Source organism: Perca flavescens, chromosome 20 (genome assembly GCF_004354835.1).
Source record: "Perca flavescens isolate YP-PL-M2 chromosome 20, PFLA_1.0, whole genome shotgun sequence".
Taxonomy (NCBI): Eukaryota; Metazoa; Chordata; class Actinopteri; order Perciformes; family Percidae; genus Perca; species Perca flavescens.
Genome location: NC_041350.1, coordinates 12,894,555 through 12,908,328, shown reverse-complemented (window position 1 = coordinate 12,908,328; position 13,774 = coordinate 12,894,555). Strand labels below are relative to the sequence as shown.

The 13,774-nt window shown below is 41.5% G+C and overlaps 2 protein-coding genes across 2 annotated transcripts; one reads left to right on the top strand and one right to left on the bottom strand.

Annotated features, from left to right (window-relative positions):
* The first annotated feature begins 70 nt into the window (after positions 1 to 70).
* Positions 71 to 2,628, top strand: dorip1 (dopamine receptor interacting protein 1). The gene is made up of 5 exons (XM_028565192.1): positions 71 to 377; positions 646 to 1,170; positions 1,370 to 1,459; positions 1,552 to 1,686; positions 1,878 to 2,628. The coding sequence occupies exons 1-5, from the start codon at positions 292 to 294 to the stop codon at positions 2,059 to 2,061; spliced, it is 1,020 nt and encodes a 339-aa protein (XP_028420993.1). The 5' UTR covers positions 71 to 291; the 3' UTR covers positions 2,062 to 2,628.
* Positions 2,629 to 3,133: 505 nt separating this feature from the next.
* Positions 3,134 to 13,082, bottom strand: klhl28 (kelch like family member 28). The gene is made up of 6 exons (XM_028565191.1): positions 12,955 to 13,082; positions 11,176 to 11,436; positions 10,437 to 11,074; positions 9,893 to 10,336; positions 8,492 to 8,700; positions 3,134 to 6,749 (listed from the first exon to the last, which is right to left on the bottom strand). Exons 2-6 carry the CDS (start codon positions 11,434 to 11,436, stop codon positions 6,586 to 6,588), a joined length of 1,716 nt encoding a protein of 571 aa, XP_028420992.1. The 5' UTR covers positions 12,955 to 13,082; the 3' UTR covers positions 3,134 to 6,585.
* Positions 13,083 to 13,774: the final 692 nt, after the last annotated feature.

The following is a 13,774-nucleotide window of genomic DNA, read 5'->3' as shown; positions in this document are numbered from 1 at the left end:
TCTGCTAACCCACCCACGAGAGGTGGGGGAATGGAAATAGGCGGGTTTTCAGAGGGTGTAATTACGACAAGAACCAGCAGAGGACACCACTGTATTTACACACACCGTCACCGTAATCTGTCAAAAACTCTACAGCAGTGTTTATATGAGCCCAACTTGACGTTTGATCGGAATTCTTTTGATCATTGCCAAGCTGCATCACTCAGGAAATCACCAGCAAGTGCTAGAAAATACTATACTTACACATCTTGCTTTAACTCCGACGTAAGACATGAAGAAATACAGAGAGCAATGGAGAGTAGATTCTGTGTTTTGAGCGACACCGAAGACCTCCAAACGCTAATTTCAAACACTGAGAACAATCTCCACTTCGAAAGGTAAATTGTTAGCAGCTGTTAATTTGTTAAGCAAGCGGGCTTTGGGGTCTATAAATCTATTCCCTGGAGGATAAGTGGACGTTAAGTACTTGTCATTGCGTGGCTTGTTTTGTTATTGCGAGCTAGCTTACACCTATTTGCATAGCCATAGTTTGTGGTAAGGCCGCAGTCTCTCAACATTATCCGGTCCATATCCATCAGTACAACAAACTAAACACATTCAACCACCTCTTTCTAAGCATCTGCTAACTCATGTATGTCTCATTAGATCTAAGACACTGTTTGAAGAAATCCGTGCCTCCATCAACAACAATGACGAAGAGGACCACTCCTTCTGGAGGCCTGTGCTGCCTTGGGGGGGCGTCTTCGCCATTAAGGCAGGACGGAAAGCCATATCATGCACCCCTTTGTACGTCAAAATCAACCTAAAAAACACATGCACCATCGATGGCTTCCTTATGATCCTGTATGTGATTCTGCGGGACAATCAGGGCTTTCCCAGGGAGCTGGCGGTCTTCCTGGGCAAGCATTTTGTGGAGTATTTCCTCTCCTTGATGGACTCCTGTGACTACACCACAGTGAAGATGCTGTGGATTTGGGACAGGATGTCTAAAAGACAGTACCGCTCTAAGATCCACCAGACAGCACTAGAGATTGACCTGTTTGGTAACGAGCATGAGAACTTCACAGAGAACCTGGAGAACCTAATGTCCACTATTCAGGAGAGTCTGTGCACCAACTGGAACTGCCCGGCCCACTTCCAGGAGTTCATCAAGACTACAATCAACATCAGGTATGCTGCGCACAGGCGGTTTGATATGATGCTACAAAGTGAACTCTATCCAACTTCTCCCAACGTTTCATTCTGTGAACATTAGCAGAGACTGTTTCAAAACTTAGGACAGGTTTTGTCAGTGCTATTAAATTCGTGTTGTTGGATGGTATACATGGTTTTAATTTCTTATGATTTCCCTGTGACATTTTACCTCAAGCCCTCCTCATGAGCTGCCTCACAGAGACCCCATTCAGTCGGCCGTGGACGAGTTCTTCTGCCCCAAACTCCTACTCTGCTCAGAGCTGGGGTGAGACTTAGGGACAGCGTTCATCATCTTCTATTTCTGTCCAGTCTTATTCCAGTTCCTTAACAAATTGATAATCTTTTTTTTTTAAACAGGTGTGATGGTCTAAGGGAGTTCTCTCAGAGGGTTTTCTGCCATGGACCCCCACCCTTTGTCATTCTCAACATGCAGCAATGGAAGTCAGAGGAGCTGTCCTATGTCCCTTACCATCTGGCTCTTTGCCAACACAGGTATGGAGCTTCCAGTGTGTTTTTGGCTTGGTAAACGGGACCAGACACTGCTTTTTCTTCGACACCTTTTTATCTTGCCTCTCTTTGTTTCAGATCCAAGAGAAAATATCTTCTCGTAATTATTTGTGCTCTTAATTTTAGTTTCCTGGACAGTATAAAGAAAATGGTAATAATAACTCTTTTCTCCACAGATATTTACTAGAGGGTGCCACGCTCTTCAACAAGGTGGAGCATCACTACTCCGCAGCCTTCCAGATAGACGGCTGCTGGATGCACTATGACGGCCTGAGGAGTGACAATCTAATCCTGTTACACAAGCCACCAGAGCTCCTGCTGCTGTCCTCTCTGGTCTACATCCGCGCCTCTGACAAGTGAACTTATTTTTTATCACAAGTGGATACACAGATGAGCAGGCATTCATTCATCCAGCCTTCCTACGATTATTTTGTCATAACCCCGTGGATGGCGTTACATTACTGTAATCATGTTTCTCTACTTATTGCATCATTAGTTTTTCTTCTTCCTGTCAGCTGTGGCTTTCTGGTACCTGTAAGATAGTTGTATGACATGCTCCATTTCACCTGAATGCTTGCAGAGAGATTACTGTGCAAAATGGAAATTACTTCTTTTTTGGCATGCTTGGAATCCAAGAATATAATGGACTATAATAGTTCTGGGTTGATATGCATAGTAGCAGTGAGTAATACACATCGTATGCATATACAGTTACCCGACATACAGGGAGAATGATATGATTTTAAAAACGCCATGGTTAATTTACACTCTGAGGGTGCATTTGCTCTTAATCAGCCTTGTATAGATGACATTTACTGTATACCACATTTCCAGAAAAATTGCAAGTGTACAATTTTGGCAGTTTAATTTGACATGTATGCATATCAGCCCTTTTGTTGAATTAAACAGGTGCTTTTTCTATTGTCACATGTGGTCCGAGCGGATAAGAAACAACGCCAATGTCTATGTCAGGTTAACTTCTTTTTTGTTAGATGGTTAAATTGGAGGCAAGCGTTTAATATGAGTGTGAATGTTAGAAATACCAAGTTCTTAAATTATATATAAAAGGTTGAGGGCAGTCTCTTTTCTGAACTACAAGCTTAAATATTACTGTCCATACCAACAAATTGAAGCCCTTTAACACTAGCTCAGCACACACTGCAGTCACAACAGGTAATGTCTAATTATGTTTTTTTTTTTTTTTTTTAAGTTTTTAACCTTAAAGAATAACTTGTATCACACAGTGCCTCTAAGGTAAATTTACAAAAGTGAATCCTTTTGAGTATAAATCCTTGATCATGATCAGTTGTCAATTGCGGTTTTTCTATGCAGAATATAAATACAAATATTTTGGAATACACTGGTATTGATTTATTTTTGTTGCACTTGCATTGCATGGATGTGTAAAACAAGAGCCACATAAAAGCATACAGTACCTTTTAAGGCAGGCATTTATTTTAAACTGGGTACAACTGCACCACACAAACAGACTAAGATGTATGTAAAATGTCTTCAATCAAAACATGATAAAATGTGAAAAGCTACCGTTTCTACACCTAAGGTTATCTTGTACTTCCAGTATTAATCCACAGGATAGAAAATTCAAGATCATCACCTTTTACTCCAGACACACAATGGGAAATGTAAAAGAAGCAGAGTGGTCATTTGGCTAACATTGACATCAGTTTCAAAGAATGTTTCTTTCAGACACAAACAGTGGCAGTCCATTGCAGACCAAGGTGTTAGTCATCCATCTGCTTTCTTTGAACAAGCACTTTGGTGAGAGTGGTGGCAAAAAACATGACATTGGTTAGGCCATAATGAAAATGCATACAAACTCGATTTTAACATCCCTTCTTTTTGCAGATTAACGTTTGCAGATTTTCTTCAGCGTTTCTCCAAAACTGATAAAAGCAGTAGTTAATATACACCTCAGAAATCATGACACTGTACATAACATTGATGCTGGAGGAATCATGGCTGTAGCACATAATTACGCCCGCGTGATTTGTGCCATGGCTGTTAAGTGACTAACAAAATCTAGTACAATACAGAATTAGCCAACAAATCAGGTTACAACATAAATAATACAATTATAAATACAAAAAAAGTCATTCACATCTTTCTAAAATAAAATGACATATTTGCAGAAATACGCTTGGCTTGCTTATGCCTTACTTTTAAAAGTAAAAGGAAGGTACTCTATATAGTGATGCAACAAATTAAATGTCTCACCAAATGACACCCTGACCAATTTGCAAGGCAAACGTCATTAAAGTCTCCACCTGTAGTAATGGTTTCCCTTATCATTTCACAAACACATGAAGTTTGGAGTACAAGTGGAAGAGCACATGTCCCGTTTAACGTTTACAAGACTTATGTGGTGAAAGCGGCTGAATTGTTTAAATAAAAATAAAAAGTGTATACCTCGAATTTGGCCATTTATCATAATTAACACAATGATTGTGAGCAATCCATCTGAATCTGCCTCAATAAACATATGCCTTGTACAAATAAACCAGCATGCACAACAAAATGACATCAAATGTCCTGTAGGATGAGGCAAAGTCAATGGTACCATTTGATTTTTCATCAGATGTCAACATTACCGGCCATCAGTGTGAATCAATAAACATGCCACGTTCTGTTACAGCAATATGAGATGCCTTGGCCTTTTAAAAGAGACAAAACACACACACACACACACACACACACACACACACACACACACACAAAAAGAAAAACACAAAGAACAGAAGTCTTATTGCATTATCTAAATGCCATTATCCTAAATTAAAGCGTATGTACAATTACAATATGTATCAAATAGTTTGGTAAGTGCAATGCAGAGCTTGGTTAAAGTTTCCACTTATGTGCAAACATCAGTGCACAAAGCAACTCAAACTAGACTTGAACATTAAGTGACTTAACAAGACACACCACACCTAGCCTTTCCTAGTCTAGTGCCCTCTATTTCTGTGCATTGCATGACCTATCCGTCAGCCAGCCTGGGGAGCACTCTGGTCTCTCTCCCAGGACACAGGACTGGTAACAGTGGGAACATGGCCCGAGTTGGCTGGCACAGCCCTTGGTGCTTTATCATCCATCTCCATATGACAGCATAGAAGAATGTCATGCTAATACATTAGCAATAAGGACAACAAGATAATGTTTCAATTGTGGCACACAAAAGAAGCAGTTTCTAGCACAGGAGGTGGGAAAGATGCAAAAACAAAAGTTCATGTTTTGGCACTTCACATGAAGCGGTGAATGAATTACCTCAAACCTGAGCTTGCAAGCAAGACCATGGCTACATGAGAATCACGTTTGGTAGCGAGTTGGTGAGTAAAAAGAAGAGACTTAGACCCAATCACAGGCAGAAAAAGTCATGTTCATAACCAAGAGGGACATTGTACCAGGAACAGGTATGGAGACAATGACAAAGCATGCTCATATCCAGCAACAGGGACAAATGTAAGGTAGGGGAATGCTAACTAGGATATATTTTAAAATTAAAAAGAAAAAAAAAAAAAAAAAAAAGAATCAAACAGTGCTAATTTTCAGACTTTTTAGATATTTATGAGGACAGAGGTTTGCGGTTTTCCAACCACAGGCTTCCCTTGCAGTAGGAATTTATTTTATTGCATGGTTGGGGGCCATTCAATTATACGCATTTAAATGTGCATACATCAAATAACTACCATCTTATGTGGTAGTAAGTAACAGAGGTTGACCTAATTGTGTGAGGCAACACAGACAAACAGCTGAATCCTGAATCCTAAATATAGCACCAGTTGGTATACTGTACAGACCAAAGGGTGAAAAAAGGGCCATGGTCGATTTCAACTAAAGAGTAGCAAGTGCGTGACCTGACCTTAGGAAGATGTAACAGAAGCTAGAAGATGGGGCTTTTTAAATGGCTCCGAGGATGAAGCAGAAACTAAGTGATAAACACTCTCAGGAGAATTTGTCACTCAACTCTACACTGAACCTCGGAATCAAACTACACACACATCCTCACGCACCCTAGTGACCCAGTGCAGAAAGACATTTTACAGGCAATGCACTAGAGGATATATTCCATATATTTTATTTAGACTATTTACAAGAGAGAAAAAGGCAGCCCTTTTTGAAAATATAAAGATTCCAACTTTTCTCTTTTTTGTGAAGCACTGATTTTGATGCAGAACTCCTGCATCGCTGAGCCCAAGCATCAGCTCTGCACCCGGACGCATAACAAAACAAACAATCCTATCTGACATGCATGTACCTCTCGAGCATACACACGGACATACACACTACATGGCCAACAACCACAGTCATACAAAAACACCTGCCGACTGCAGTGTTCTACAAAATATGAACACATGGTTCCAGTTGCAGCAGGGAAATTAAGAAGAAAAAAAAAAAAAAGATTTGAGTGTTAAACACAATTAATGGCATAAAGTATAACAAAAAACAAAACAAAAAAAGTCTGCTTACATAACAGAATTTTGAAACAAAAGTGACAAGTTTTCTCCCACAATCCTCTGGGGAAATGGCTCAGAGTCCTCATTGTGGTCCAGCAGCAGTAGAGCGGTCGTCTCCTCGTGCCCGTGACAACAGCTGTCCTATGATCTTCCTCTCTGTTCTGCACAACTTTGGAGCTCTTTCTCATCTCTGCAGCCATGTCTGTGGTCCCCCTCTAGCCAGCCAGCTAGCCCGGCACATCCATCCACTCAGCAGGCTCCCCTCTCCTCTGGTGTTCACGTTGGTGTGCAGCACTCCTCTGCACCTGGAGGATGAATGTGGGGAAGGAGGAGAAGACAACAAAAAAAAAAAATAAAAAATAAAGGTCTTTGTGTCCAAGTTCTCTTATTGGGTCCTAGCTGGCTGGGCCATGGGTCAAAGGGCAGTCAGACCAAAGTTGCAACGGCAATACATCATGCCACTCGAGTCCAACCAGCTGTCTGAGATGGGGTCATAGCGCTGGACAGTGTTCAGGTAGGATGATCCGGAGTGACCTCCCACCACATAGAGGTAGTTGTCCACGATGGCAGATCCCACACCTGCAAAAACAATGTCACAGTCATGTGTAGCTAATTACTAGCGATGTTACCCGTGAACCTACTGCTTCGAGGAAGCAGTAGGCATATACAGTTACCCGACATACAGGGAGAATGATATGATTTTAAAAACGCCATGGTTAATTTACACTCTGAGGGTGCATTTGCTCTTAATCAGAAGAAATGAACCAATTTGGAATGAAGCTTTGTATCGGAGCTCGATTCGTTTTGAGATAATCCAGAGACAGAGACAGAGACAGAGACAGAGACAGAGACAGAGACAGAGACAGAGACAGAGACAGAGACACACACACACACACACACACACACACACACACACACACACACACACACACACACACACACACACACACACACACACACACACACACACACACACACACACACACACACACACACACACACACACACACACACACACACACACACACACACACACACACACACACACACACACACACACACACACACACACACACACACACACACACACACACAATATAGAGCGATTATTATAGAGAGTAGAGTTTACTGCAGGAAAGTTTATAGCGAGTAGAGAGTTTATAGCGAGTAGAGAGTTTATTGAAGGAAAGTTTATAGCGAGTAGAGAGTTTATAGCGAGTAGAGAGTTTATTGCAGGTAAGAAAAGAAATAGGCTCAGAAAACAAAAAAAATTCTGTTTCTGAATAAAAATTACATTTGAGGTCTATTCCCACAAACATTTGTCACCAAGCACAATAATATCCCCCTGACCTGTCCACGAGCATTGTTATTGTCCATAAGCACCATCACTGTCCCAAAGTATGTCCTTGCCACTGTCAAAGCACTGCCCCAATCAATTGACTCAAACTATTTCTATAAACACCAAACTGGCAGTAGACTACATGTCAGACTGTTAGATTGCTCATATAGCGTGCGCCTTCTGCACTGCCCATCTCACCTATTTGGCTGAGGAGACAATGTTGCTCTAGGCTACATACTCAATATAAATCACAGAAATGTGTGTGCAATGTGTTCTTCATTAATTTCCTTCCAAAATTGATGTATTTGTTTACAAACAAGACAAGTTCACAACCAAAATCCTAACTTTGTTTTTTTGTGGAGAAGGCAATTACATTTTTATTTATGCAAGGTCCAAAATAGGCTTAGTTAGTTATGTAATTATGTATTTATCCATGAATTCATACTCAAAATGTATTCATCTTCGACTGAAAGACATTCATGGCTAATATCTGTGAAACAGTTTGTGACACAATGCTATCCTTAACTTCCACCACCAGATGTCCTCATAGAGTTCTGAAGCTTCGAGTATTGAACCTTTTTTTGATACAATTGGATTGAAAGCTTCACTGGTTCAGAAAGCTTCAGTCCGCCATCACTACTAATTACCTGCCTTTCTCACTACTGACCAACACATATAATAATAATAATAATAATAATAATAATAATAATAATAATAATAATAATAGATACTTGGCATCTGTATCGATACAGTATTGCCACGAAAAGTATCGCGATACTATGCTGTATCGAGATACTATGCTGGATCGATTTTTTCCCCCCATCCCTACCAAATGATACAGAGTCTGCACGGACAGGCCAAAACCACTTTTCATTGAAGCCTCTACGTGTGGTCTCTTTAGATACCACCACTAGGGGTCGCCAAAATCCAATTTGCAAATCGTACAAATAGGGGCTTTAGGTAAAGTATGATGTAAACTCACCAGTGCGTGGTTCATTCATTGGCCGACAGGCTGTCCACTGGTTCTGATGTGGATCATACCTCTCAATGCTAGACAGGTGTGACACTCCATTATGTCCGCCCACCACGAATATGAAGCCGAGCATGACGCCTACCCCAAAGTTGATCCTCTTATCTGCCATGGGGGCTACCATTTCCCAGGCATCTTTGCTGGTGTCGTACCGCTCTACGCTGTGTGGAGAAGATGCAGCACAATTAACAAAATGTACACAATGGTTTAAAAAGTCCAAATGTAAAAAGATCCGACGTCCCAGCACTCTGCAATTCCTTAACAGGCCCCCAGCCAAATGCTGTAATGATTTACCAGTTTCAAGAAACTCATTTTTATATTATACAGACACCGGTGAAACAATATCATTGCATGTGGTATGCTATGGAAAATGATCTGAAGTATTGTTAGGTTACGTATATGCAATTTGTAATTATTTGTCTACAACATACAAAAACACCTATGTACTCCTTCAAAAGTTGCATTTCAGTTCAAAAGCAGCTAACCGACTTTACATGGAAATTTATTTTTACAATATATAGTACTTAATTGGACCGATATTTAGTCATTTAAATTTTGTTATTTAAATATTATTTCAAGCTACAAAAGAGAACCGTTCAGGTGGTCTGATAACATACACACACTGCATATCTAGTAACCAATGGCAGTGGTGAATTACCAAATTTGACCAGAGTCAAATGAACCCTCTGACAGCAACTGGAACACTAGCAATCAGGGATTGTTTTGCAGTAAGCAAGGACATAAAAGTCATTGGGGAATGAAAGAAATAGTCCCCAAAGATTCTCTGTCCAAACACATTCTCCTGAGGGGTTTCAGGAGTCAAGGAAACAAGCTAACACTGTGTTGCTCTCTAGAGATCCACAGCAGCAACAGAGGTCTAACCAGCAGCACACAGTCAGGCACCCTCCCCATGAAACTTCAGCAACCACTTTTGTTATGACAGGGGCCTGGTCCCATCCTTCACTTGATTACCAGTTATTTTAAATAACTAACAAGACCTAGACAGAGAACACCAGCTAAGGATGTCTAAAAGAGCTACAAGCTTTTCACTGAGATCACTTTTATAAAAATAAATTTAAAAAAAAAGTGTGGTAATCCTATGTGGCATTCTGCAGTCTTCACATTGTAGAGAAAATTCAATGAAAGAGGTTACAGTTGAAGAGAAAGAAATGTACCATATCACAGAACTGAGCAGCTACAGAATAAATGATTCAGTGCCTTGCTAATAACTGGGCAATCTACAGGACAAGATAACTAAACACTTCCCATTGCTAATGTTTAACAGCCCATAACATACAGTACATTCCCACAGGTAAAACAAAAAAAGATCATATCCACTCTCAGTGGGATTACCTGTTCATATGGGCTGGGCCATAGCCTCCAATAGCGTACACCATGCCATCCAGCACAGCGGTGGCAAAACAGCTGCGGGACTTGGTCATGGGTGCCACAGGCTGCCACTCCTTCAACTTGGGGACATATTTCTCCACCGACTGGAGGTAATACTGGCCGTCATAGCCTCCGAGGGCATACAGCTCGCCCGCCAGGACCACCACCCCGAGTGTGCTGCGGCACTCGGCCATACGCTCCACAGAGGACCAGGTGTTGCTCTCCGGGTCCCAGCTCTCCACTGTGCTCTCGTGTCTCCGATAGCTAATGCCCTGTCTCATGTGTGTGGCGATGCCTCCCACCACATACACCTTGTGGTTCAGCACTGCTACTCCAAATTCATAACGGGGTACACCCAGAGGGGCCAGTCCTATCCATGAATCTGTCCGAGGGAAATACATTTCTATGCTGCAAGAGAGAAACAGATATGACCTGGTTTGTTTTTAAACACAGAACACAAAGGGATAGATAATACAGAATTTGGAAAGTTCTATCTAGACATGATTACCTTTCTAATGTTGCAAACAGTCCAGCCTTGCCTCCTACTGCAAGCAGCACCTTCGGGGCACACCTGGGCCGTGCCGACAACACAGTCTGATAGGAGAGCCGATGCTCAGGCATAAAATGATATTTGAGGGCCTCATTGAGCAGGTGCTTGCATGCGTGGTCATCTCGTATAAGGTGGTTGGCTTCATATAGGCGAGTGAGAAATTTTACGCTTAGGAGTGGAAGGCGAACACAGTGCAGCAGCTGAGCCAGATGCTGCTGTCTCTCAGTTACATCATATTTGATCCACGATTCCAGGGCGTAAAATACAGTTTCCTCTGTGACCACCTTAAGGCAGTCATTGGACACAATTTCGTCCAACTCAGCCCTTGTCAGTTCAAAAAACTCCTCTGTTAGACAAACTTCCTCAAAGTTCTCACAGATGAATTTAGTTGCAGCCAGGCACAGGTCATGACAGCCATACGTCTCTGCAAAGCGGGAGATGCCTATACAGTTTCCAGCATCCAGCTGGCTCTCTAAGAAGGAGCAGCACTCCTTAAGTACTAGCTTAACCTGAAGTAAGTCGGCAGCCGGTAGCAGAGATTCCACGGTTTCCTGGGAGATAAACACTGTGCCAGTGTATGCATACTCAACAATGGCCTAGAAGAAAAAGAGCAAAAGTGTCACATAAACAAAAACTATGGTACAGATTAGAAGTTAATCAGTGCTGTTTAATAGGGGTCTGCTGGCTCCAAGCATACCTGCAAGGCAGTCTCATCGATGCACTGGAATTCCACTTCGGAGGTCTCCTTCTCTGACAGGTTACCCGTGAACATGGCCTTAAAGTAAGGGCTGATGCTGGCCAGCACTACTTTGTGGGCATGGATCTTGGCATCACCCACACGCAGGACAATGTCACATAGTTCGTGATCCTGCCGCAAGAGCTGGAGGCCTTGCAGCAGCTGCTCTGAGTGAGGCCGTTTCAGACTGGCAAACATATAGGACTGGTCCTGCTGTTCCATCTGAGAGTAAGAATGCACATATCAGTGCATTGTTGACATTTTGTAAAAGGCTACTAATGCAGTGAAATGTTATGAAGAACTAACATGTGACCAACAGCCAATGGAAATCCTGTAAATTAACCATTTGTCATCTTGTCCCTGAGACTACAAGCCTGAAAAGTCAACTAAACACAGGAATGTGCAACATCACGTAATTACAGCATGCGTTAAGGAAACATGCCTGAGTAGTAGTAGTAGTAGTAATGTCATGAGAACCGGTACTTCGGTACCAAGTCAATACCAAAATTCTGAAAACGTACTCGTTTTATAAAAGTACCTTAGGTACCAGGGGATGCAATTATTCCGCTAAATGCTGGAAAAGAAGGCCGATCAGCACAGAAAAACAGAGCGCCTCATCTTCGTGCACGGTGTTCACTGACGGCTTGACCGCAGTCAGCCTCTGGCTTTACTGTATATCTACAGCAATGGCTTTTAACGACTTCACCTGGAGCTCCCAAACAGAAAGTAACGTTAAGTCGGTTTCTCACTGCCGTTGTCTGTCACAGCCTGACGTTAGCTTCGATAGCTACTGAACTTAGCTACGTTCAGTGCTTGTTTTAGCGGACCTCTATAAGGTTAGTTAAGTTAACTTTATGTGAAAAAGCAACAACATCGGGCTGTGGGATGAAGACTGACGTTTTCACCAGGTTACATGTAAATCATGCTCTCCTTGCACCCTCCACTCCAAAACAGTGACAGAAAGTTGAAAAAAATAAAAAAATAACGGACACTGAAAAAAAGAGTGACATGACACGCTTTGCCAGACCTTCCTCCACCGCGGCGCTGTGATTTTTGCTATCGTAACATCCCCACTGGGTAGTATGATGCATTCAGGGATGTTTTGTAGTAATACAGTAGCTAGTTATTCCGACCGTCCCTTTTTAGCAGTCTACTATAGGGATCTTCTTAATCTAGTGCTAACGCTACTTAAAGTCAACCAGCCGTACTGGCTAGTAACGTTAAGCATACCGTGTTTTAACCCAAGACAACTGCATAAATGCTGCGGTGCATTTATGCTTTATGACATTCAATAACGCGAACGGTTAGTTTTGTGTAACTGGGGCCTTGGCTTAATTTTTGAACGGAGGGCATGGCCAGATCAAAACTCGCTAGCTTACATTACCCCTTAGCTTCAGAACAGCAAACAGCTAGTGCGCTAGCTTACACAGTGTAAAGCCCACTAAGAGTTTAGATTTTGCAGAAACAAATTTCCCCGGATATCATATTTATATTAACATCAACATCCATGTCACCATCGTCTCGTCAACAAGGTTCGCCTCCATCAAATATACAATGCCAATCTGTTTCCTTGCACTGCAGTCGGTACAGGTTAGCTGCTAAAAATAAACACGGTTACTGTGGCTAACGTTAGCTGCATCATTGATTGATATACAGTAACATGGCTGACAGATACAAAACGTGACGTTATAGCTAGCTGTCAGATAAAATGTGTATATCGTCAAATCAAGAAAGACAAACCTGTAACCTATAACGTTAGCCCGTCTGGTGCGCCGCTGTAATAACCGATTTTGCAGTAGCGGAGTTTAGCAGCGACGAATGGGAACCCCGGGAGGCTTTGAAGAAAACAACCTACTGCCAACCTAACCACAAAGCTACAGATGAGCTCTTATAATAACGATCTATCAGAGCAGCACACCCACTTCCGCTTTTTTCAAAATAAAACGAAATTCACAGCTATTTCTAAGGAAGAGATGTCGCACGCAACAAACCAAGAACATGTCTTACAACGATAGTGAACTTTACCAGTATGTTTTTTTTTTTTTACATGAAATAGAAACAAATAAAAGACATTTTTTATAACAACACGCACGCACACCGCAGTATTAATGTCTATTTATATCTTATGAACACCCCCTTTCCCCCAAAACAAAATATTCTTAAAAATGTTATAATTTTATAGTAATGAAGGTTTTCCATTAAAAACTTAACTAGTAAAAGTACAAAATATTTTAGCAGCATATTTTTATGACATTCTTTTTGAAATTACACATTGTGTGTGTGTGTGTGTGTGTGTGTGTGTGTGTGTGTGTGTGTGTGTGTGTGTGTGTGTGTGTGTGTGTGTGTGTGTGTGTGTGTTTTAGAGGTTGTAGAGCTATTGTGTATAAAGTGGCATATAGTACATAAAGTACAAGTGTGCTTAAGTACACTACTGGTAAATATACTATTTTCATTGTTCCTTTTATTGTTAAAATCATTTTTTTTTTAGCATAAATAACTATTCTACAGTAAATGTGAACCTAATTTGTGTCCCACAGCATGGGTACAACTCTGGATGGCA

What these genes read in the sequence shown, in the direction of transcription:
- dorip1 (XM_028565192.1), top strand. Translation starts at nt 292, where the DNA reads ATGGAGAGTAGATTCTGTGTTTTGAGCGACACCGAAGACCTCCAAACG. An exon ending in AAGACTACAATCAACATCAG is followed by an intron (nt 1,171 to 1,369) that starts GTATGCTGCGCA and finishes TTTTACCTCAAG; the next exon opens with CCCTCCTCATGAGCTGCCTC. An exon ending in CTACTCTGCTCAGAGCTGGG is followed by an intron (nt 1,460 to 1,551) that starts GTGAGACTTAGG and finishes TTTTTTAAACAG; the next exon opens with GTGTGATGGTCTAAGGGAGT.
- klhl28 (XM_028565191.1), bottom strand. Translation starts at nt 11,436, where the DNA reads ATGGAACAGCAGGACCAGTCCTATATGTTTGCCAGTCTGAAACGGCCT. An exon ending in TCGATGAGACTGCCTTGCAG is followed by an intron (nt 11,075 to 11,175) that starts GTATGCTTGGAG and finishes TTTTTCTTCTAG; the next exon opens with GCCATTGTTGAGTATGCATA. An exon ending in GGCCCAGCCCATATGAACAG is followed by an intron (nt 8,701 to 9,892) that starts GTAATCCCACTG and finishes TTCTCCACACAG; the next exon opens with CGTAGAGCGGTACGACACCA.